A 24,184-nucleotide genomic window follows, 5' to 3' on the forward strand; every position below is an offset into this window, starting at 1 on the left:
TTGCATGATGTGCTGTGACAACAGCAGGACAAATGTGGGAATAACCAGCCACTCTCTGAATGGACTTAAGGCCCACTCTGCGTGATGGAACCCATGCCTGGCATTGCTCAGGTGACCAAGACCCTGAGGCTGGATAGGCCTTGGACATAGGGCAAAACCAAATAGTATTGTTCTGTTAAAAGAACAGAGCAATAAAATGACTCTTGGAATGACATTCTACTGTACCCATAGTGGCGTGTGTCTCTCAACCACTGGCAGAGAAACTTTCTCTTATAGTGTATGAGAACTAACACAGAGATGTACAGCAGGAAAATATGCAGAGAATGAAAGATTTCGGAACATCCAGTCCTAAATGCGAAGTCTTCATCAAATCCCTCTTCATTTTTGAGATTGTCTCTCTCTGAACCTGGGACTCACCGTTTCCACTAGACTGACTTGCCTGTGAGCATTTGCAATCTGCCTGTCTCTGCCCTCTCCCAGCAATGAGGTTGCAGATCGGCTACTGCCCCCCCCCCCCCCGCCTTTTATATGCTGCTGGGACTCCATCCTCAAGTCCTCACTGCTGCTCACCAAGCACTTTACACCTTGAGCTGCTTCTCCCAGCCTCTTTTCTCCCTGCAGAGTCACCTTTGATCTTTGACTATTCTGTTTGACAGCGTGAGTCCAGTTGGCTGTCTCCCAGTGCCTAGTTCTGAAAACTTCTGTGCCTCCAGGAGCACATGTAGTGTGAACAGGGCGAAGTGTATGTTTTCTTACCTTTAAAATTTACCAGAGGATATAGAGCTTACAGCGAGTTCCTTACCAACGGCAGCGCATGCTAGGGTGACAGGGCGCATACGGAATTTGAAGTAATGAAATGCGCTTTCATGCTTAGAAGGGAAAACAATAACCATGAGTAGAGATGAGGGAAGCGTGTATAGGATTTGACTCAAATGGCTTTGTTTTTACAGGAGATCTAGAAAGAGGGTCAGGTGACTCAGGAATTTATAAAGATTCCTTCTCCTGCTGACTTAATGAAGTTCTGTAATGAGTCCTGGGGACTGGGAGTAAGGCCATACAGTGTTATTCCTGTCTCTCTCTAATACTTCATAGCCTTTTTCTCTTTGAAAGCCATAATCTCTAAGGCCTATGTCTGCTATTTCCATGTTCTGCCAACCAGCATATCAACTCAGTGTTCCCAGGGCTTATTTCATCCAGTAGCAAAGCATGGGCCTTCAATGGGAACAAAATAGATAGAGGCTCCTTCTGTTTGGCCTTCAGGATCTACTTTAGTGCCATCTTGAAATTCTCTTTCTTCCAAAATGCAAGAAATTTGAGATCTGTGTCTAAAACCTGTTCAACATGAGAATAAACTGTCTCCTTTTCTTCCATTCTCATCTGAAGAACCTGAGGCAAAAATCTGTCTTACAGACACAATTACATGTCTTCCTTTCCACGGGAGACATACTTCAAACAGTGACAAACTTGAAAGGCTAAAAGATGTTTAGAGAAATGTAAGACTGGATTACCCAAAAGAGGGGAGCTTGACAGACACCGCGTTTTTCTGCTTTTACACAGCTCTCCCATCTGTGTCTTCCCGTCAACGCGGTGCCTCAGTTATGTGTTTGAAAACTCTCCGAGGAGTTTGAATTCCAAGGCTGGAAGCGCTGCTGCCCCTTCATACCTCATTCTACTTTCTCTGTCCACATCCCACTCCCACAGCTCTGTCCTCATCCACACTCCACCTCCCACAGGCTAAGCAATTTAGGAAAGTTCCGTTGTCTGCTCGCCGCCACCACCTCCACCACACAGACCTGATTTGAAAGCACCCATTTGTCTTCCATCTAGAATTGAATTGTTCTATCTAGTAAGACATTAGCTCCCTCTAGATCTCCTCAAAAACACTAAGAGTTTATATGATAGTCACATGTCTCCAAAGTAAGGAGACATTTGAAAACTAGGTTGATAACAGTATGTGATGTGATCTGTATACTATTCAGTAGGCATGTTTTCTTTTTAATTATTTTAAATTATTTTATGCGTAAGGGTGTTTTACTTGCTCTGGTGTCCATGTACTGTGTGAGGGCAGTGTCTGTAGAGGACAAAAGAGGAAATCAGATAACCTTTAAATGGAGCTACAGATGGTTGTAAACTTCCACATGGGTGCAGGGAATTGAACCCAAGTCCTCTGAAGAATATCATGTGCTTCAAACTACTGAGCCATCTCTCTAGGCCCTAATAGGCATGCTTTCGATGATATTTTTCCTCAGCTCCAAAGAGGCAACATTCCAAGAAGTGATTAGTTTTTGTTTGTTTATTTTTATATGTCAATTTAAGCAAAGGGGCGTTTCTAGATCTTCATGATATGTATTATTCTGGTGGAATTTTCCATGTTAGTGACTATGACCAGCAATCCTTGTGACTGGTGCCTTTCCTTACCATTTATGTCCCCAATTCTCTTCCTGCAGAGATTATGTGAGGAGACACGCTGGCCCCCTAGCTCTGTGCTGCTGTAAATATACGCACACACAAAGAACTGCGTGGAAATGGCTGAGAATTGATGAGGGCAACACTCTGAATATAAAGCAAGAGTTCCATTTTGCATGTTTAATTAGGCACAGCTTCTTAAGAACTGGTGTAAATGTCAGGAGGTTTGAAATGCTGGCGGTTCATCTTCGCAAACAAAGAAAATACCATTTGATGGCAGGAAACAAGACACAAGTAACTAATAGTCATAGCAGACAGCTTGGAAATTAGAAATAGGTCACTGTTCTAATTAGCTTGCTGTTAGCTAATGAGAAAACAGCTAATACATGTGCCTTTAGGAATCCTGAATTTGTACCAAAAATAGATAAGTCACTCTTAACCTAAAAGTGTTTTAAGAGTAACCTATAAACAAACTAGCATCAAGAATAGACTGTGACTATCAAGCAATATACAGCAAAGTCATCTCTCTCAATGAAAAGATTTTATGGAGACAGATTACCTTATTATCTGGGAAGGAGGCTTACCGAATTCAGGACTATCTGTATCACAGCCTCCTAGGTTCCTTGATTTTTTTTATATACATTTTCTTATTATTTTTTAAAATGAAGTTAACTGATTGGTTATTTGTATGGGAATGGGTAGATGAGGGGGGCACCACCTGTGGATCTGTGCACAGAAATCATATGAGAACTCTCAAGATTCATTTCTCTCCTTCCAACATGCAGGTCCTAGTGTTTGAACTCAAGGTGTCAAGCTTGGTATCAAGTGCCTTTATCCACTGCAGCTTCTAATTCGTCCCTTCCTATTTAAGGAAAATAAGAAAGTTGTCCTAGGTTTATCAAAATTATGTGATGAATAATGATGAAATTGGACAACTCCTTCAAAAGAGATGATGAAAATATGTATCATTGCCCTTGGCTTTATAGAAGGCTCTCATAGCCAAGCTGCTAGGGGCTTCAGTAAAAAATAATAGATCTAATATTAGCAACATCAATTTTACTGTAACTATTCCTCCAAGGAGATCAAGTACTTTGAATATTATCACAAAATCTACATACTGTCATTTAACTAAGTGGTGGACAATTTAGCTCAACCAAGTGAAAACTGATTTAACCTAAGATTGGACAGGAGGACCTGTCTCACAGCAGCTAAAAGTTTTGCTTCTAACTTTAATCATCCTGTGTGAACATTTGAAGTCATTTGGATCATTCCAACTGAGCAGAGTTTTAACTCATTTGATTTTATGTAGACAGACTACCTTATTATCTGGTTTAATGTATGAAGACCCTACATAAAGGGTAACCTAGAGAGTGCATTTTGACCCGGAAAATAGAGAAGCTGAATCCTAGGCAACTGGCCATGAAGAACCATTCCTTCTCATGAGTCTACCCTGTAGTTGGATCACTAAGAGTGACTTTTTTTCACTAAAACTTTCATCAAGATGACTGTATCGTCTCATGTAGGAGTAAGGAGCAGTAGATATACCCTATGTCTACTTTGCCCAATTTCCCCAAAGGTTAGCACTTGGTAAAATTATCACAATGTCACAACTAAGGTAACAGTAATTGCTAGATCCATGGGTCATTTTCAGGTTTCTCAAGCTTTACGTTGCTTGCGGGTATCACAAGTGGAGGCATGTGGACTTAAGGAAACAGTCTCAGTTCTGATCATTTCCCTAATCTCGAGGCTTCTTATTTTAACAATTCTGAGTGGAGTGATTTCTCATTGAGGTTTTAATTTACATTTCCCTGATGACTAATGTTGACAAATACCATTTCAAGTATGTTCTTGTCATCTGTTACTTCTCTTCAGTATATATATTCTTAATAAATAATATACATTAAGGTATATTAGTAATAATATCCTTTGCCAACCTTATAATTGAACTTTTGACTTTATATTATTGATTTATCGTGGTTTTTTTATGTCTTCTAGATTCTGGCTTGTCATCAAATCCATGGCTTGTAAATATTTTCCTCTAACCTGTAATTTACTTTTTCACTTTTTTGACCTAGGCTTTCTCCAAGCAAAAGTTTTTAATTTTGACAGAGTGCAAATTTCCTTATTATATTTGTGTTTTTAGTGTCAAGTCTAATGACACTTTGCTTAGCTAAAACATATAAAAATTTCTATCATACCATTTAAAGTATTTTGTTTATTATTCAGATGTTCATGCAATCATTTTTTGTCCCCTTCCCCAGCTTCTCCCAGGTCCTTCCCCACCTCCTTGTGCACCCAGCTTCATGGTGTTTCTCTCTTTAAAACAAGGAAACAAGCAAAAATAAAAATTAGCAACAGCAGCAAAAACAAGTGTAGTGAAGAGGTGAGCAGGCCTGCTTTTCGTCCCACCCGGCTCAAGCATGGCTAGTTTTACACCCAAATAACAACACACAAACTATATTCATTTAAACACTGCTTGGCCTGTTAATTCTAGCCTCTTATTGGATAACTCTCACATCGTGATTAACCCATTTCTAATATTCTGTGTAGCACCACGAGGTGGTGGCTTACCAGGAAAGATTCAGCATGTCTGACCTGGCAGCGGGCTCCATAGCATCTGCCTCATTGCCTTCTTCCCAGCATTCTGTTCTTTCTTCCCCACCTACCTATGTTCTGACCTATCAGGCCAAGCAGTTTTCTTTATTAATTAACCAATGAGAGTAACACATAGACCGATGACCCTCCTCCATCAAACAAGAAAAACAAACACACACAGGGATAAGCAATATAAACCCTGGAGTTAGGCTTTTTTGGACCAGGCATTCCTGAGCATGACTTCTCCTCTCTCAGCAGCTATCAACTGCTAGGGTAGGAAATTGTGTTCTCTCCCCTTCTTTAGTCAGGTGGGGGTATTATCTACCTTGAGGTTGTGCAGCTCTTATGTGTGGTTTTCACTGAAAGTTTCATAGTTTTCATAATTATGCCCCTCTTTTGAGACAAGGTCTCTCTACATAGCTCTGAGTGGCCTGGAATTCCCTTGGTAGATCAGGCTGGTCTTGAACTAGCAGAGATCTGCCTGCTTCTGTCTCCTAAATACTGGGATTAAAGATGGGTTGATACTTCATACCCAAGTTTAGTGTAAACTATGAGTTGTACAGTTAGGAGTCATCATGCTTCCTTCCCTTCTCTCTTTTCCTTTTGTTACCTATTCCTGCTTAATCCTGCCATCCTCATCTTATTTATTTATTTGTTTATTTACTTACTTACTTATTTATTGATGACCTTGCCTCCTTCCATTCTTCCTCCCACCTTTCCTTTCTGTCCGTTGATGTGGAGTTGGAAGATTGAATTGTCTCTGTTCCTTTGACAAAATTCAGTAGAGCATATATGCATAGTTCTATTTCTAAGATCTCTTATCTCACCCACTGCTCTGTGTGTCTGTCCTGCAAATACCACACAATCACGGTGCCTGGAGCCATATAATAGACTTTAATATTTTGTAAAGTCATTCCTTTCATCTTTACCAGACTGCCTTAAGATTTCAAAGGCCTGTAAATTTCCATGCACAGTTGGGAAGAAGTGTGAATCCCCAGGAAGCTTTTCTAAGGTTTTGATGGGATGCTTTTATATTAACTGCACTGGTTGGTAAATCTGGTCCTTCTATCCGCATATTGGAATCTTCTCTTGTTTCTTTCTTTAATAATTTGTAATCTGTGCTACATACAAAGCTGCACATGTTCTGCTAAGGGCACGGCTAAACAGTATTTTTATTTGAAATGATTGTAAATATTACCATATTGTGAATTTGGGCTGCAACATGCTCATTGCATATGCCGGGATTTTGTGCTATATGATTGACATTTTATGTATTGACCTTTCTATACTAAACTTACCATAGACTGTAGACTCCTTGGCATGTTATGGACAATAATGTCCTCAGATTGCACAGAACATTCCTGTTTGACTCTCTAAACTGGACCTTTTACTGACTTAATTTGTTTCATTCCAATCATTACAACTTAGAGTAAAATATTTAATTAGAAGGACGAACATAGACATCTTGCCTCTATCTTGATTTTTGAAAATGCCATTCATTTTTTAACATTAAATATGTTAACTGCAAGGGGGGTTATAGATGATATTTATCAGCTTGCTGATATTAATCACACTCTTTCTCAGCTGTTGTATGTTTTATAAAGGAAGAGATGACAGTGGTTCTTCCTGAACTGATTGATATATTTATGTAAAATTTTACCTTTTTTAGTTTGTTGATGGAATGCATTGGATGGGTTTGTTTCAAACACTGAACAAATCTTACATGCCTCAAATAAATTGTACTTGGTATATTATGTATATACCAATGGGTTTCTGTTTGCTAATATTTTATTGAAGTTTTTTCACATCTAAGTTTATGAGAGACATTTGTTTTTAGTTTTAGTTTATTTTTCTTTTTTAAGATTTTTATTATTTGGAGTGTGTGTGTGTGATATGTACACATGAATGCAAGTGTCCACAGAGACTAGAGGTGTGAGATCTCCCTGGAGCTGGTATTACAGATGTTGTAAACCACCTGATGTGGGTACTGGGAATTAAACTCAGGTCCTCACGAAGAACAGTATGTGCTCTTAACCACTGAGCCATCTCTCCAGCCCCTAGTTTATTGTTCTATTAACATTAGCCATGCAATAGTTTGCATGCCTGTCGTCTCAGCTCACCTGGAAGGTATGGCGAGAGAATGGCTTTAGTTCAGGAATTCAAGACTAGCATTGAATTTCCTTAACAAGTGAATTGGGTGTAAGGCATCTATTGACATATGCCTCTGGTCCAGCACTAGGGGGTAGAACAGTGGGTGTCACAAGTTAAAGCCAGCCTGAGCTATACAGTGTGCTCCAAGCCAGCATGGGTTACCCACCAAGAACTTGTGTCAATGGGGAGAGGGGAAGAATTAGGAAGGTTTCTTATTTCCTGGAAGAAATTGTGTGAAGCTAGATAGGAAAAATTAAATTTTTCTTTATTTTCTTTATTCTAGAAAAAGTGTTGTGGAACCAGCATTATTTTTTCTCTACCTATTGTCTGATTTCAGTATTGAAACTGTTTAGCCTAAACACAGCTTTGACAGAATCTTTTAAATTATGGATTTAAATTTTTATAGATTATAAAACTATTTAAATTTTTATTTGTTTTATTTTCATGGCGTTTGTCCAATTTTCTATATTGTGAAATTTATCTGTACATCATCATTCCTAGCATTTCTTTATCAGGTTTTTAACTGCTTCCTTTCTTTTTTGAAATTATAACCGGGAAATGGTAGAGCATAGCTTTAATCCCAGCACTCAGAAGGCAGAGGCAGATTCAAGCCTAGCCTGGTATACAAAACAAGTGTCAGGACAGGCTCCAAAGCTACAGAGAAACCCTGCCTCAAGAAAACCAAAATAAATAAATAAATATTAAAAAGAAATTATAATATAATCACATCATTTTCGCCCTCCTTTTTCCTCTCCAAACCTTCCCTTACTTGCTCGTTCCTTGTTTTTGGTGTTGTGCATGCATATATGTACATGAGTATTTATTCCCAAATATAACCTGCTCCATCTATTTGTTACCTCTGTGTCTGTTTTCAGGGCTGACTCTTTGTATGCTCTTCCTTAGGAAAGGCAATTTTCCCACCCTTAGCATTCTTTAGTTCTTGGCATAGGGTTGAGGCTTTTCCCTATCCTTGTTCAGTTCATGGTTAGGCAATCAGATTAGTAAGACTTTCTGGAATTATGAACCACACAGTGATTAATTTGGCACAAGAACCCTAAGAATGCCGTAGTGGCACACATACTTTGGCAGGAACCAACAGCTCTCTAATTGGATTTAAGACACCCTCAACAAGAAGGAAATCATGCCTGGTACTAGAAACCTAGCCAACTACTCAGTGGTAGTGCAGTCCGGAATCAGGGAAAAGAACTTACAACCACCACTTTACCAAACTTACATAGAAAACTTCCCTTTAGAACAGATGGAGCCCAGTACAGAACACGATAGCTGATCAAAATGCAGAGCTGTGGGGCCCAATCCCAATGGATACATCTGCAAAACGTTCCTACATCTAGGACCTAGGGAACATTGCTGCATAAGAAGGTGTGGAAAGGTTGTAAGACCCAAAAGAGCAGGGGTTTGCTGGGAGGTTCTGTCTTCTCGTGCTCACAGAAGCTACACCCATGAAGACTCCTTACTGATTTTTCACAGCCACCATGTCTATCAATTCTTGAGATTGGTGATTTCTATCAGTTTACAAAAGATTTGCCAATTTTATTGATTGTTTTCATAGAAGCAGTTTTTTGTTTCATGGATTTTCTGTTTCCTTTCTATTGCATTACTTTCTTCTCTTATTTTCCCCTTTTTTTTAAACTGGTTTTATTGAGCTATACAATTTTCTCGCTGCCCTCCCTTTCTCTCCCCTTCCCTTCAACCCTCTCCCATGATCACCATGTTCACAATTTACTCAGGAGATCTTGTATTTTTCTACTTCCCATGTAGATTAGATTCATGTATGTTTCTCTTAGGGTCCTCATTGTTGTCTAGGTTTTCTGGGATTGTGATCTGTAGGCTGGTTTTCTTTGCTTTATGTTTAAAAACCACTATGAGTAAATGCATGTGATAATTGTCTTTCTGGGTCTGGGTTACTCACTCAAATTGATGTTTTCTAGTTCTGTCCATTTGCCTGAAAATTTCAAGATGTCGTTATTTTTTTCTGCTGTGAAATATTCCATTGTGTAAATGTATCACATTTCCCTTATTCGTTCTTCAGTTGAGAGGCATTTAGATTGTTTCCAGGTTCTGGCTATGACTAACAATGCTGCTATGAACATAACTGAGCACATGTCCTTGTAGTATGATTGAGCATCCTTTGGATATATATCCAAAAGTGGTATTGCTGAGTCTTGAGGAAGATTGTTTCCTAATTTTCTGAGAAATCGCCACACTGCTATCCCAAGGGGCTGTACCACCATGCACTCTCACCAGCAATGCAGAAGTGTTCCCTTTATTCCACACCTTCTCCAGCACAAATTGTAAGAATGGCCACGATCAAAAACACTGATGACAACTTCTGCTGGAGAGGTTGTGCGGTAAAGGAAACACTCTTCTTCTCTTATGTTTGTTATTTCACTTTTCTGCTTTCTTTGGACCAGTTTTATTCTTCTATCTTCAGTCTTTCAGCTGTGGTCCTAGATTATTAGTCTGAGACTTTTATTTTAAATGTGAGGATTTCGTGATATAAATGTGCCCCTCCTCACTGTGGTGGTTGCACCTGAACATTTTGGTAGGTTGTATTTTCATTATTTTTCAGTTATTTATATTTTATAATTTTCCTGAGATTTTCTTTGACTAATAAAATGCATAAAAGTGTATTTTTCAATTTTCCACGTTTAGAGATATGCTTGTCTTTTTACTATTGATTTATAATTGAACTCCCTTATAAGTTGACAACACAGTCCACATGATTTCATTGATAGCCTAGAGTGTGTTCTATCTTGAATTATTTTAATGAAGAAAAGAATCAAATCAAGAAGTTTGTAACATAAAGATGCATATTCTGTTGGGGTTGTGGAGGAGGCAAATCTCTATCCAGATCCCATTTCTTTGTTATTCGGATACTCTTTAGACTTGCTGACTTTCTCTCCACTACTTCTGTTCTAGGACTTCTAAGAGAAGGGGACGGTGATGCCCCCAAATATAACTGTGGGTTTCTCTGTTTTCTGTGCAGTTCTAGAAGTTTTTGTTTCGCAAAGAAAGCATTGTTGACATTTCTCCCTAATCTCGTTTTAAAACAAAACAAAACCAGAAAGCATCAATCCATATTCCTGAATAATGGGCATTAAATAAAGAATTTGTAGACATAATTTATCCTGCCTCACTGCAGCATAGAAGTGGACCAATGGTTTTTAGCATCCTCTTCTTAAGAACAATCCCCTGTACTTGCTGGTGTTATCTGTGGGGGTATCTCGCTCTCACCTGTGGTTCAGTGGGGGAGGAGGGAGAGAGATGAATTTCCAGGAAGTGGGCAAGGAGTGACTCATGATGAGTTCCCGGAAAGCAGACTCTAGAGACCGGCATTTGGGTGCAGATCTTGTTTAACGTGTATGCTTCCTGGTGTACATGCGCATTATCTAATCAGCTATGGTTATATTGAGTTACTAGGCAATGAATCCGAATGGCACGCAACCGGCATTATGTGGTAGTGTGAGGGGAGGGCCGTACGTCCAGGCACTACGTCTGCAGACAAAGGGGCAGGAAGCAGGCAACACCCTGGGCTTTGGTGCCAAATTAGAGGGTCTCCAGTTAGCTGGGACTCCGTTATGGGATTACCTAGTGTTTCAGAAAGTCAGGTCTGCCCAAACAGTCGCAAGAGGTGTTGGCGCTTCGCACATTCCCTGCCTTTTAGTGACACCATCTGAACAGGGACCAGCCCCTCAGTTGTCTGCTTACATGAGACAGAAGCATCATCTCATGGTGATGTCTGTGTAATGAGGCCACACATCAGGATTTGTGGGAAGAAGGTTCTCCATCATGTGAATTCTCACACCTGGAGTACTAACCTTCCTAAAAGAGGTAGAGGTCCAGGGAAAGAATAGTGGGGGGAGGGGCAGGGAGGCTGCTAATGAACTTGGGTTGTGCGCAAGCTCAGATCAAGGGAGTGGTTGTTAGACGTTGAGAAATGTGCTCTTAAAAACAGATGGTGTAACATTTTGACACCATAATAAATGAACAGATTCTACTCACAAGCTTTCAAAGCCCACAACAAGCCAAAACTAAATAAAACCCTCGGATTCCCGCCGTTGCTATATTGACCATAGATTTGGTCATCTGTGCATAAATTATTTGCAGATATTGATCCAAGAAGCGCTCTTATGTAATCGTGAGTCACAATGCTATAGGGGATTTATCTCTCATCATGAGAAGTGTTTGTGTGTGCTTCAGTGCAGCGTCGCAGGAGGATAGGACAGTGTGCCTCTGGGGGACATTTCAAACGCATAGCCTGTCATCACATAAATCAAAGACATGTTGGCATGAAGTATGTACAAACATGTCGTTTTCAAGAGTTTGATAACAAATTTACCTTCATGGAAAACAACTTGCAACTTTGATATTTCTACAATCTGCATTTCTGTGATGTGAGGCCGCTTTAATATCAACCGTGTATCAGTTTTATAATCCATCCATTATCATAACCTTGCTTAATGTGTATCATCTGTACTATAAATAATGACAGTCCTTGTTGTCAAGCAGCAAAGATATCTTTAAAAACAAACCAATTTTAATAAACTCAGGATCTGCCTCTATAGTACCAAGTGACTTTGCTAGACTTATCCAGAATTATTTTCTCTGACAAACCTCCTCTGGGACTGGCCGTTTAAGAGCCGCTGTATTTGGCCTTTCCCCGGGGTTAACTCACAGCTTTTCCTAAATAATCTCCAAGGCTTTTTGCTGGTGCAGGTGTTGTTGTTCAGACAGCTATTGCCAAAGGGCAGTACGATAATTAACACGCTTCACAGCTAGAGGATTCTGGGTCTCCCTTCTGACAGCAGATATATGTGTCACACAGATAGTTATCCATCTGAAACCTCCTGTGTTTGAAAACTCTAACACTGAAAAAAAAAATAAGATTCTAATACTGTAACCAAAGGGTGAATACTCCTAAAAGTTATTTCTTATTCTCTGGGAGGAACTTGCAATCTTAGGGATTATGTCGCTCCTTGCAGCACAATGAAGCTCAGTGTCTATACACTTCCATTGTATTTCAAGAGTCTCTATTTTCATGTTACAAGCAATTAAAGCCAGCGATGCTATACATCCCAGGTGAGGAAACATTACTATTCGACCTTTGTGTTTTCTATTAAAACTGACACCTTCACAGTATTAAAGACCTGAGAAGGCATGTATCCCATGATAGGAGACCAGAAAATAGGAGGCTTTGGTAGTCTTCAGGCTAGTTTTGTAGAGAAGAAAGTTCTTTAGACATCAGCCAGATGTCCCAAGCCCAGTAATTTAAGGTGCAGAAATATTCACCCAGGTTCTTAGAGTAGGTTACTCTGTAATGCTTCTCTCTGACATCTGTTCTGTTATTCTAGGAGTTCGTGATGATCGTTGTCTTTGGCTTGGAGTTCATCATTCGAATCTGGTCTGCAGGCTGCTGTTGTCGTTATAGAGGATGGCAAGGAAGACTAAGGTTCGCTCGAAAGCCTTTCTGTGTAATAGGTGAGTATCAGAGTCTCAGGATTGATGGTACTGAACGTTTTCTTCTCTCTCTAGCTTTACAACATTCAGTTGATACTAGAAGGCAACATCCAGGAATTATTGACTGTGGGCTGGCTCTCTCTCTCTCTTTTTGTCTCTCTGTCTCTGTGTGTATGTGCACGTGTGTTAATTAGCTCTACAATATACTACAAGGTTGTATTTAAATCACACCAACATACATCCGTGTATTATTTTTAGTAGCACATACACTCTAGCATACCTGAAGACCACAGTGTTGCGGGAGGTCCTCCCACTCCTCCAGCCTATCACCGCTGAGGTACCAGCCCACTGGGGTGTGGTTTCTCTCCCTTTAAAAAAGCGGCCACTTCCCTCTCCTCTCTCTCTTCACTTCCTGCTCCGCCTGCGACTAGACTCCTTTCCTGGTTGCGTAGAGGGCTGTTGCCTGGGACAGTGATCTGTAAGTTTTTTCCCCTTTAAATAAATACCACCCTAATAATCATAACCCCGAATTGGTGTAGCATTGTTTGTGACTTACGCCTTCATTTTGGCACCCAACGTTTGGTTTTAGAACCTCTCCTTTCCCCACTCGCAGCCGCGAGTTCGGCTTGGCGGCCCCAAGTTCGGCTTTCAGAGACTATTGGCAATTTTAAAAGACATTGATCTTGAAATTTAACCATCATTTCACTTTCACAGGATCCCCCAGAAAGAACGTCGCCCCCATGACAGCTGGAAGTAATTCTAGAGGACGACGTCCCCTTTCCCAATAAAACTTGCCCTTGGGTTTAGGGACATCATTTAGGGGTTGATTATAATTAGTATACGATTGAGGGTTGGGGGAGGAATTTTATACGCTCAGGGATCATTTCGAAAAAAAAAAAAAGAGGGATGATGGGATAATAGATTTGTAATTGTGAGTTACTGTTTTTAGACAAATACATTGGTATTTGTCTTGTATATTGATACAAAGTTAAATTATATTGACTATTGTACGCATGCATGTTTCTACCTCTGTTTAAAACATTTTTTTATGTATTGACATATATTGTATTGATATATATATATATTGTATATATTTACCATATTGCAGTGTACATTTCTACCTCTGATTAAGATACTTATATAATGATTGTGTATTGATATATATTTACCTACTGCAATGTTTATTTGTACATTGTTTATATTTGGAGGTCATTGTCCTCATTTGTTTCACAGTCGTTTATTGTCTTAGTCTTTAAGTTAGATAGATATTGAGAATTATATAGACTAATAGTCATCTAAGTTTGTCATTTATAATAGACTAATCAGGTTCTTTAGATATATAGAGATTATACTCAGTATAGATAGATAATCTTCAACTTCTTCAAAGAGCTGTAGAAAATGGCCTTTAACCTAACTCAGAGTTTTGTGGTAGTGAGACACAATTGCTCCTGGCAACACCACTCTATTCCCGAGAGAATGTTGAGCACCAAAGACACTCCACCTGGAGCCTTTCTTTTTGGCAGAACTGGCGTTTGGGCAAAGAAATGCCCATACCTCAACAACTGACAAAGATACAGAGCATGCATCAATGGATAAAACAGGACTGTCATATCCTGCCAAGACAGGGTAAGATAGTTTTAAAAAGTTGCTTGCCTTAGAAAATGGTATGTCAGTTATGTTAGGCCTTAGCCAAAGTTGGTTGCTTCAACGCTGCTAATGTGACTTTGGGTGATTGCCCAGGTAGCTAGTTGTCTCTGTAATTTGTTGCATGTTTTGGAAGTTGTTTTACTGAACTTCCTAATTACCCAGGTAACATTATTTCCCTTCTCAGATCTTCGATGGGGTTGAAGACTATATAAATGTAGTTACTTTCTCTCATGACTTGGCCAAGTTATTTATTATACAAGACCTAAGCTAGTTAGAATAGGATATTTGTACTTATTGTATATAATTTCATAGTAGGTTTAGAACTCTCTTATTTAAACAAAAGGGGGAGGTGTTGCGGGAGGTCCTCCCACTCCTCCAGCCTATCACCGCTGAGGTACCAGCCCACTGGGGCGTGGTTTCTCTCCCTTTAAAAAAGCGGCCACTTCCCTCTCCTCTCTCTCTTCACTTCCTGCTCCGCCTGCGACTAGACTCCTTTCCTGGTTGCGTAGAGGGCTGTTGCCTGGGACAGTGATCTGTAAGTTTTTTCCCCTTTAAATAAATACCACCCTAATAATCATAACCCCGAATTGGTGTAGCATTGTTTGTGACTTACGCCTTCACCACAGCATGGCTTCTGCTCTGAAAACTTTAAGGGTGATCCTGAGTTCTACACTCTGAAATATGATTCCCTTACCCACAATTCCTATTCAAATAGCAGACTTCATTGGCCCTAGCTTCTGAGTTCAAGGAGGGACTCCATTCTGTTGAGATTCAGTTTAAAATGATGCCTCCTGATAAAGGTATTATGGAGCCCTGTGGAGTTAAGACCTGGCATCTCTCAGTAATATATTTAAAACCATATCTTAAAACCGAAAACTCTGCATATCAAAACTATTATTAGACAGCTAAATTTGGTTTCCCTGCTCTTTTGCCTTTCTCACTTGCTAGGCAACCACTCCAATCCAAATGCTGGAAGTTCTCGGTGAGGCTTACTCCAAATATTTCCAAGCTGAGAAAGTGGGACTTAATTGATAAGAGAGTTTGCTCCCTTGTGTGAGGAGTTAGAAATTGCTGAGCAATCCCTTTGATCACACCCCTTAATCTTTCTCCCCTTGTGAGTGGCAGGAGCCGTAGAGTGCTTTCAAAAAGTAGAGTTTCCATCTCTGCAGGCTCTGCTAACACCAGCCTTTCTCATCTGGAAACCATCGTGCTAGGTGTGGAAAAAAGCAAATGGCAGCTTACAGCCCCACAACACAAGGCACTGAGCATTTGATCCCCCACACACACCCCAGATGTTTTTTTTTTCATTCTGAATCCTCTGCTCAAACAAGGCTATGAAGGATTATCACTTGAAGTGAGGCGACCACAAAACAAGGACTCTCTGTTCCATGAAAGACCCAAGCAAAACAATTCCCAAGGCAGGTGGTTGGCCAAGACTCACGCAACTTCTGCAGCATAAGATTGTTTCATTCATGACTGCAGGGATATTCCAATCCAGATTTTCAAACCAATTAAAACTTGGTTGCCTTCCCGTCCCAAAGGCAATGCCAATGTATTTCTGCTCTTTAAGCTAAAAAGAAAGTTCTTTCCCAGATGCCTGCTGCCTCTTGATAGCTCTTTCCAGCCATGGATGTGTCAGTATATGGTAGTCTTTTAATCTTTCTCTCTCTCTGCCTCAGATCTTTGAAAGTCTTGCTCAGAACATGATCTTCTGGTCTCTGTCACCTCACTTGCCTCAGCACACCTATCAGTGGTGATAGTGACCTTGCAGATTTGATATGGTTTGCTATTAGCATCATTTCGGTTTTGTTAACTTCGGAGAGCTTTTTATTTAAGTGAGGATTTTACATCTAGTAAATTAACTGCTTTTTACGTTGTCACGGATAAATACATAATGAATTCCCATTAGAGCGTGGACCAAATATGAACATGCAGTGCCGGTAACTGTGTGCGACTTTCAGCATTCAGTTTAATGTCCACGTGACAGTTTGATCTGTGTTTCAACTGAATTGATACAATAGTGAAATATATTCGCATATGGCTCATTGGTATTATATACCTGGCTTTACCTTCCACAGGTGAATCAAAAGTCCCCTGCTGAAGGCAAAGGCAATGCCACATTACTGTTGAGACCCTTCCTAGATCTTTTCAGGGCTCCATAAAAAGGCGGTATAAACTGGTAAAAATGGTGAAATCAGCCCTATGGTCCCCTTGTTCGACCAAATTTACCCTGCTGAATGCAGAAAGGAAGACTGTTCCTTTTTTATCTGTCTGTGATACATGTTCTCAGCAGGAAGGAGTCTGAAATACAACAAAACTTATTAATTCTTTATATGTTTGAAAGATCGGACTGGTCTGAATAGGCCAGATACACATTCAGGAAACTTTTTTTGAACTCTTGAACATTGGGAAAGGATGACAGCTCGCCTGATATGCCTTCCCTGTGGGAAATGTTCTTTCCAGGCATACTCCTAGTTAGTGTTAGCTTTCATCTTGGCACAGCCAAGTTAGCTGAGGGAGTCGCCGGTGCAGATCACCGCAATCTGATTGGCCTATGACAGTCCGTGGGGCACGTTCTTGATTGGTGTTTGATAAGGCAGGGTCTAACCCACTGTGTGTGATGTCATCCCTGAGCAGGTGGACCTAGGTTGTACTGGAAAACAAGCTGAGGATGAATGAGAGAGCAACCCAGTAAGTAGAGCTCTTCGGTGGTTCTTACCTCTGTTCCTGCCTTGAGTTCTGGCACTGATTTGCTTCAGTGACAGCTTATGAGCTGGGTGTTAAAAGGCAGCATAAACCCTTTTATCTTGATGCTTGTGGCCAGTGTTTTATCACAGCAGTTGAAAGCAACCTAAAACACACAGCAATGTTGTCACTTTGCATTGGAAGCAAAAGGAAGCTACTACCAGGGTCAGACCTTGCATAGTGTCCTGTTTTCCCATCAGTAATATTTGGACACAATTTAATAGAGGCTCCATGGGCTGATTCCAAAGACCGGCATTTTCTCTTTCTGAATCACCAACCCTGTATTAACTGAAGAAATCATGCAGTCATTGCACACTTGTGTTTGGAATTTCGAGTGTTACAACTCTGGGGGGAAAAAGGTATCCTGATTCACTGGGGAGCAGGGCTATACCTGGAGCTGCAAAGAGACAGCTCTGGAGGCTGGAGTTGCAATAGGACAGCTCTGGAGGGAAAGGGATCCCGACTTGTTGGGAGGTCAGGCTATCCCTGGAGCTGGGATGCAGTGGAGAATGGTCTCTGTGCAGGATGTAGCAAGCCTGCTCTTCTAGAGAGAGCTGTTGCAGCGGGGCTCTGCTCGGTTCCCCTAAGGGAATGTCCTGGCAGGGCTGTCTCTTTCTTCTTGTGCTCTGCTCAGCTCTGGCCGAAGATCTTTCTTCTGCTTCACTATCCTCAAAGGGAAGCTCCTGTAGAAATGTAGCAATCTCCTCTGGCTCTGTCAAAAAGCTCCTTTTTCTGCTCAACTCCCAAGGGAGTTTGCCAGCAAATATAACTGTTTCTTCTGGTTTTTCTGCTCAGCCACCCCTCCCCCTAAGGGAACTTCTCAGCAAAATCTCTTCTCTTCTACCCTGGCAAAAGATCTCTACCCAAAACTCTTTTAAGAAACACATTTAATTGGGAAGGAGGAATCTAGAAGAGTGAATGTGTCTGCCGGGGTGAGAAAGGGCAACCAGCAACTGAATAGACAAAGGGTTTCTTAGAGGCAGAGTTTTCCCAGGGAGAAGATTTTCTGCTCAGGAATTGGTTAGTTTTCCTGATCAGGGATTGGTTGGTTTAGTTGGTCAGGGGCAGATTTGGCTCTAATTTCATTGCCAAACTGTGTTTCTTTTACTGGTCCATTTTAGCCTTCCGTCTCTATTTTCACAGTAAGGCATATTCCTTTCACTGGCTCTTGTTCTAGAGTCAAAGTGTATTTCTTTGGCTCTGGTTTCAGAATCAGGGTATATTTCTTAGACTCTGGGTTTAAGGCCAAAGTGTTTCTTTTACTAGTTCAGGTTTCAGACCCAGGATGTGTTTCTTTCACTGGCTCTGGGTTCAGGGTCAGGATACTAGATTCCATGCTCAGGGATTGATAGGTTTTCCTGTTTGAGGATTGGTTGGGTTCTTGTTCAGTCGGTCAGGGGCAGAGTTGGCTCTGGTTTCAGGGCCAAACTGATTCATTCACTGGTCTTTTTTATCTTTTTGTCTCTAGTTTGGGGGTTAGAGCATATTTCTTTCACTGGCTCTGGTTCCAGGGCCAAAGTGTGTTTCTTTGTCTCTGGTTTCAGAGTCAGGGTGTGTTTCTTAGGTTCTGGGTTCGGGGCTACAGTGTTTTCCCCACCATTTGGGTTTCAGATCCAGGGTGGGTTTCTTTCACTGGCTTTGGTTTCAGGGTCAGGGTGGGTTTCTTTGGCTGGCCTTTTTACCCTCCAAAAATAACATGCATTTTTTAAAAAAATAAAATGCTTCCTTTCATTACTATTTCTGATATTTTGCTTAGTTTTGATGTGGAATTACAAAACTCTTCTTTACCGCGACATGTTGAACCAGCCCCATGCCTTTGACTCTGCTGTGAAAACCTACCTACAGCTTTGGCCAATCCCTGCATTCCTACCTCACAGAGTTAAAGCACATCTATAGTAACTACCTGGGTTGTCTCCCGGATGGTGTTTTCAATGTCCCAACATAAATCGCGCCTTCTATAGCATGAGTAGTGAGATGCCTGAATCACCTCAAGGTCGCCAACACAGCCATTCTTTTTCATCCAGCTTTTTCTTAATGGCCTACTTGAGAATCACAAATAGTATCAAATCCCGCTACTTAGACGGCAGTAATGAGCCTGATATGTCAGGCGGCCTCAACTTCAAATAGTGCCTATTTTTGGAGTCCTTGGTGACTACTTTTTAAAAACAGTCATAACATGGTTATATCCGTTTTTTTCAGTCTTGTAGTGTGTCTCATTGCAGCAAAGAATGTCAGCCTGTTATTAATCTTGTATCTGTACGTGATGTTAAATGTAGGTAGACTCCCTATCGCTCTCTTAACCATTTCCTGTGGCACTTCCACGGGTGTGGAACAAAGGGGGTAAAACCACAGCTCAGATGTTTTCCATGTACTAAGCATGTCTACTTTCACTTGAAATAGCAGCTCCTCGGGAGAGCGCCAGCAAGTGTGTGTATATTTTTTTATTAGAAAATGTAGCCAGCTTCCTACTTGGCTGAAAGAAAAAGGAAGACTTTATTAGAGTCAAGCACGTGGCTGAAGCTATTCAAATACATCTGTGATTTCACCATATTATAAGGCGAGTTAAGTTGTTAATATGTTCACAAATTAGAACAGAGATTCCTCCGAGAACTGCCACTGGCTTGCCAACTAAAGATTTTTTTTTTCTACTTCTGTGCTATCCTCATCTTTTACTGAAATAGACCTATTCTTGACCTGAACCATTTCAGTACCATCAAAGCTTTTTACCCCCTTTACTAGAAACTGCTTTCTCATAGGCTGTTGCCTAACAGTCATGGATTCGTCTGCAACTTCTCTCGATATTCACATTCTCCTGTAACACATAGTTTCTTTCTTATGAGAAGTTGAGGATAGTTAAAACCTATTTAATCAGACTATTAAAAAATTCATTATCTTTCTAGTAGCATTATTTACTGAGAATTGTTACATGTTGCCTACTGTTCTGAACACCATATAAATACTGTATTATTAATACCGCGTAAGTATTATAGTATACTTTTTAATTTTTTATTTTTATCTTTTAATTTATATGGCTGTTTTCCCTTCATGTATGTCTATGCATCACATGCATGCCTGGTGCCTACAGAGGCCAGAAAAGGGCATTGGAGTCCCTAAAACCAGAGTTACAGACAGCTGTGATCCACCATGTGGGTGTTAGGATTGAAACTTGGGTGTTCTTAACTATAGAACCATCTCTTCAACCACTAATACCCCGTTTTCCACATGAGGAAGAAAGACAGTACTCAAACCTGCGCAAAGTCAGAAAGAAGGCAAGAAAACAGAAATAAAAGCAAGATTTTTTTCTAATGATTTTACTCTAAAAAAATGATCCTCTCTCATTGTTTACTGGCAATTTAAAATTAAACTTGATTGAACCGTGCCCATCAGCATCAATAAGCATTAGAAATTCAAAAAGTCAGTTTTTAAAATGGCAGTAATATTAAGATTAGCTTTATTTTTAACAACTACACCTATGCTGCTCTCTAGCTTGGAGGGGAAATTAGGAATAAACAGGCTTCTCTGCCCAGTATCTACTTCTTAGACTCCTATGTAATGTCATTCTGAGGGTCTCTGGGCATTTGCACATTGGAGACACCCTCTAGGGTGGTATTCTCCCTCCCAGGAATGCCTCCAGCTGTTCAGTAACAGTATGGTAGTTGCTTAGACAATGGTTGATGTAGTATGCAAACTTGACTGATAAAAAAGCATAAAATGTTATTATTTGACTGTACAGAAAGTATTCTAAGAGAGACATGAAAAACTGCAGATTGTTCCCCATTTCTTTTTATAAACTTTAGTAGACTCCTGTGATATATTTTCCTAATATTCTTTGTATTTCATGTTATATAAGAAAAATCATTCAACAACTTGTGTGTCAGGCACACTCAGTGCAAACTATGCAAATCCGAATGAAAATAGCCCCTACCTGTAAGGTTACAGTCTCACATAGCTTTAGAAGGTGCCAAGCCAAATGAGAATTGTAAAGTTACAGGGAGAATGGTATGGGCGGCCATGACTCACTGTATAAGACAGCAGAGCAAAGAAACTGAGTCATCCAGAAAAGACATTATGTAATTCTTCCATGTCCAAACAGAGTTCTGGGTGCTGAGAATAGAAACATAGAGAATGGAGGAGAGATATCTTAGATTGTGCAGTTCAGGAAAATCCAAGTAGTAGAATATTAAGTTGTTCTTAATATTTGTTTTAAAAGGAATCAGTCTTGAAAATATTTAGGCATGTACCACCTTCCCAATTCAAGGATGAATACTTGCAAAGTTTCCGCCAAAACTTATGAGCTTGATTTGTGCAGGAGGCACTGGGTATTGAGGTTAGAGGTCAAGAACAGTAGGAAGAGGAGGAAGAAGAGATGGTGGGGATGGACAGGGGTCATAGCGTTTCTCAATCTGGGGGGATCGCACCCCACAGCAGCTGAATATCAGATATCGTGCTTCTCAGATATTTACAATTCATAACTGTAGCAGTATTACAGTTCTGAAGTAGCAATGAAGTAATGTTATGGTGTGGGGTCAGCACAGCATGAGGAACTGCATTAAAGGGTCGCAGCATTAGGAAGGTTGAGAACCACTGGTCTAGACACAGCAGCTTCTAGAAAGATGATACTGGTAAAGGCAAGGCCCTGGGTCTTTTGGACCTCTATGTCTGCTTGAACTCTGTACCAGTAATGTATAAATTACTACACAACCTAAGGATAAATTATAGGGGAATAATCTGTAAAGTAACAATCCTTGACTTTTCCATGTATGGATGGATCTGCCCTTGAGCACATAAAATTCTCACTTTAAAAAGGAAATGTGTTGTTTTCTGTGTGCAACCAAAATTATGATGTGATGGAAACTTTTTACGGTCCCCTTGGCAACTGTCACTAACAAGCAGTTCCTGGGAGCTTTCTTTCCAAATGACTGTGCCCGGTACTCATGCATTACAATGGTTGCAACGCAGATTTATTTCATTAAAGATTATTTATTTCCTTTGAGAAATGGTCCCTTTTGCCTCAAGATGTTATCTGGAAACTTATGATCAATAAGAAGCATTAAACTGTCACTATGGGGTAAATTTTCAAAGTGGTGTTTAGAATTTACCAGAATGAGTCTCATTAACTTCAGTGGAAGTCCTGCAGTTCAACCACTACACGTGGCTTTGAAACTGTTCTGCGCTGTATCTTTGCAGTGTGTGTCCTTTGATGGTTAATACATATCACAGAGAGACTTGGGGCACAGCTGATTGCAGTGTTTGAGAGCGTGGATAATACAATATGTCGTAGGAGGCATTTACCATTCGATTTTAAGCCTTTGTGTCTATCAAGAATCACAACAATATAAGTATACCCTGATTTCATCATAGAACACCCATCTATAACGGAATCTGGAGCCCAATTAAAATACAGAGCTCAACAAGTGGAACTATATCCCTCTGAGACACTCTTTATCTCACTCTGTAGGTGAGAATCCATGGAAGGATGGGGGCTTGGGGGGGACTTTATCCTCAGCCGTAAGTCATCCCTGGAACTAGGAACAGAACACTGCCTCTTGTGAGAGTCAAATTTAATTACTGTGTAATCCGTTTAATCTACACATGGAAGAATAAGGAAGGAGCAGAAAAAAAGGAGTTTATTAATGGATTAGTGGAAGATTATGTTACATTGATTAGTGACTTTCTTTGTGGGTCCAAGTTTTCAGCCTATCCTAGAAGTTATCCGACACTGGAAATTTAATCTCCACTCGTTAGCACTGAGAAAGAACTTCTTGATTTTCTCACACTGAAACATAAGCAAAGTTTGCCCTCAAAAATGTCACAGAATGCTCCTCTTTGTTAATAAACAACTTGATTAAAAGCATAAACATGGCCTTGTATTATAAACTGATCAGTTGGGGCTGGGTGGGAAGAGTCTAAGAGCTAGAGGAATAGGGTGCCTGTTGTGAGATTTCATCTCTGAGAAATTAAGGGAGGCTACCCCCGTGAAATCTCATCAGCATGGGTGCCCAAACAAGAGCTGAACAGGTGTGACACTGGTAGACTTACTAAGTGGAAGGAGGGAAGTCTTACACATTTCCAATACTAGACGAAGAATTACAGGCAACCATAGAATGGTGAGAGTGGGGGAAATTTTCTTCTTCGTGAAGAGGCCCAGTTTTCCAATACAAAGTGGCCAGCTCTGAATACAAGTACCTTTATATGGACTAAGCAGGCACACACATGTAGGAGGTTCTTCTGTTCATGTGTTGCTTTCATTGGTTAATGAATAAAGAAACTGCTTTGGGCCTAATAGGGCAGAGCTTAGGTACGTGGAGAAGACAGAACTGAATGCTGGGAAGAAAGGCAGAGTAGGAAAGAGCCACCATGCAGCTGCCAGAGTCGACAAGCTGAATCTTTCCCAGTAAGTCACTGCTACTTGGCAATATACAGATGAATAGAAATGGGTTAAATCAAGATGTGAGAGTTAGCCAATAAGAGGCTAGAGCAAACGGGCCAAGCAGTGTTTTAATGAATACAATTTCTGTGTGATTATATCGGGGCTAAGCTAGCCAGGTGGCCTGGAAGAACAAGCAGCCTCTCCCCTTACAACACACACACACACACACACATACATACATATGCACAGCAAAACATACACATAGACAAAACACCCTCATATATAAAATTTTACATATGTATGCATATCACCACCACTTATGTATGTGTATTTATATGTATCATATGTAAGAAATGGAAAAGGAATAATCGTATAATTATATTTTTATTTAAAAAATTGATGCAAATTCAAAAAACATAAACTTGGGAGCTAGAGAGATGAGATAGTTTTTAAAAGCACTCGCTGCACTTGCAGAAACCTGAGTTCAGTTCCTAGCACCCAAGTGGGGTGTCTCACAACTGTCCATAACTCTAACTCCAAGGGATCTGATACCTCTGTCCTCCACAGGCAGGCACACACCCCCACACACAGACACAGACACACAGACAAAACATACACAGACACACAGACACACAAAAGAGAGACATAAAGAGCAAGAAAGACACTTTAAAAAGCAAGCAGAGGCTGGAAAGATGGCTGAGGAGTTAAGACTGCTTGCTACTCTTCCAGAGGACCCAAATTCTATTCCTAACACCCACATTGCAGCACTCAGTTGTCTGTAGCTGTAGTTCC

General features: G+C 40.4%; 1 protein-coding gene across 1 annotated transcript in view; it reads left to right on the forward strand.

The window, feature by feature from the left end:
• Kcnq5 (potassium voltage-gated channel subfamily Q member 5) overlaps positions 1-24,184 on the forward strand; it is a 536,576-nt gene that overhangs the window by 385,924 nt on the left and 126,468 nt on the right. Inside the window, exon 3 of the mRNA XM_041655539.1 lies at positions 12,525-12,651. Within this exon, the coding sequence (XP_041511473.1) occupies positions 12,525-12,651 (127 nt within the window). The remainder of the gene's footprint in view (positions 1-12,524; positions 12,652-24,184) is intronic.

Source organism: Microtus oregoni, unplaced genomic scaffold (assembly GCF_018167655.1).
Source record: "Microtus oregoni isolate MIOR12 unplaced genomic scaffold, Mior012 000007F_ref0000211, whole genome shotgun sequence".
Taxonomy (NCBI): Eukaryota; Metazoa; Chordata; class Mammalia; order Rodentia; family Cricetidae; genus Microtus; species Microtus oregoni.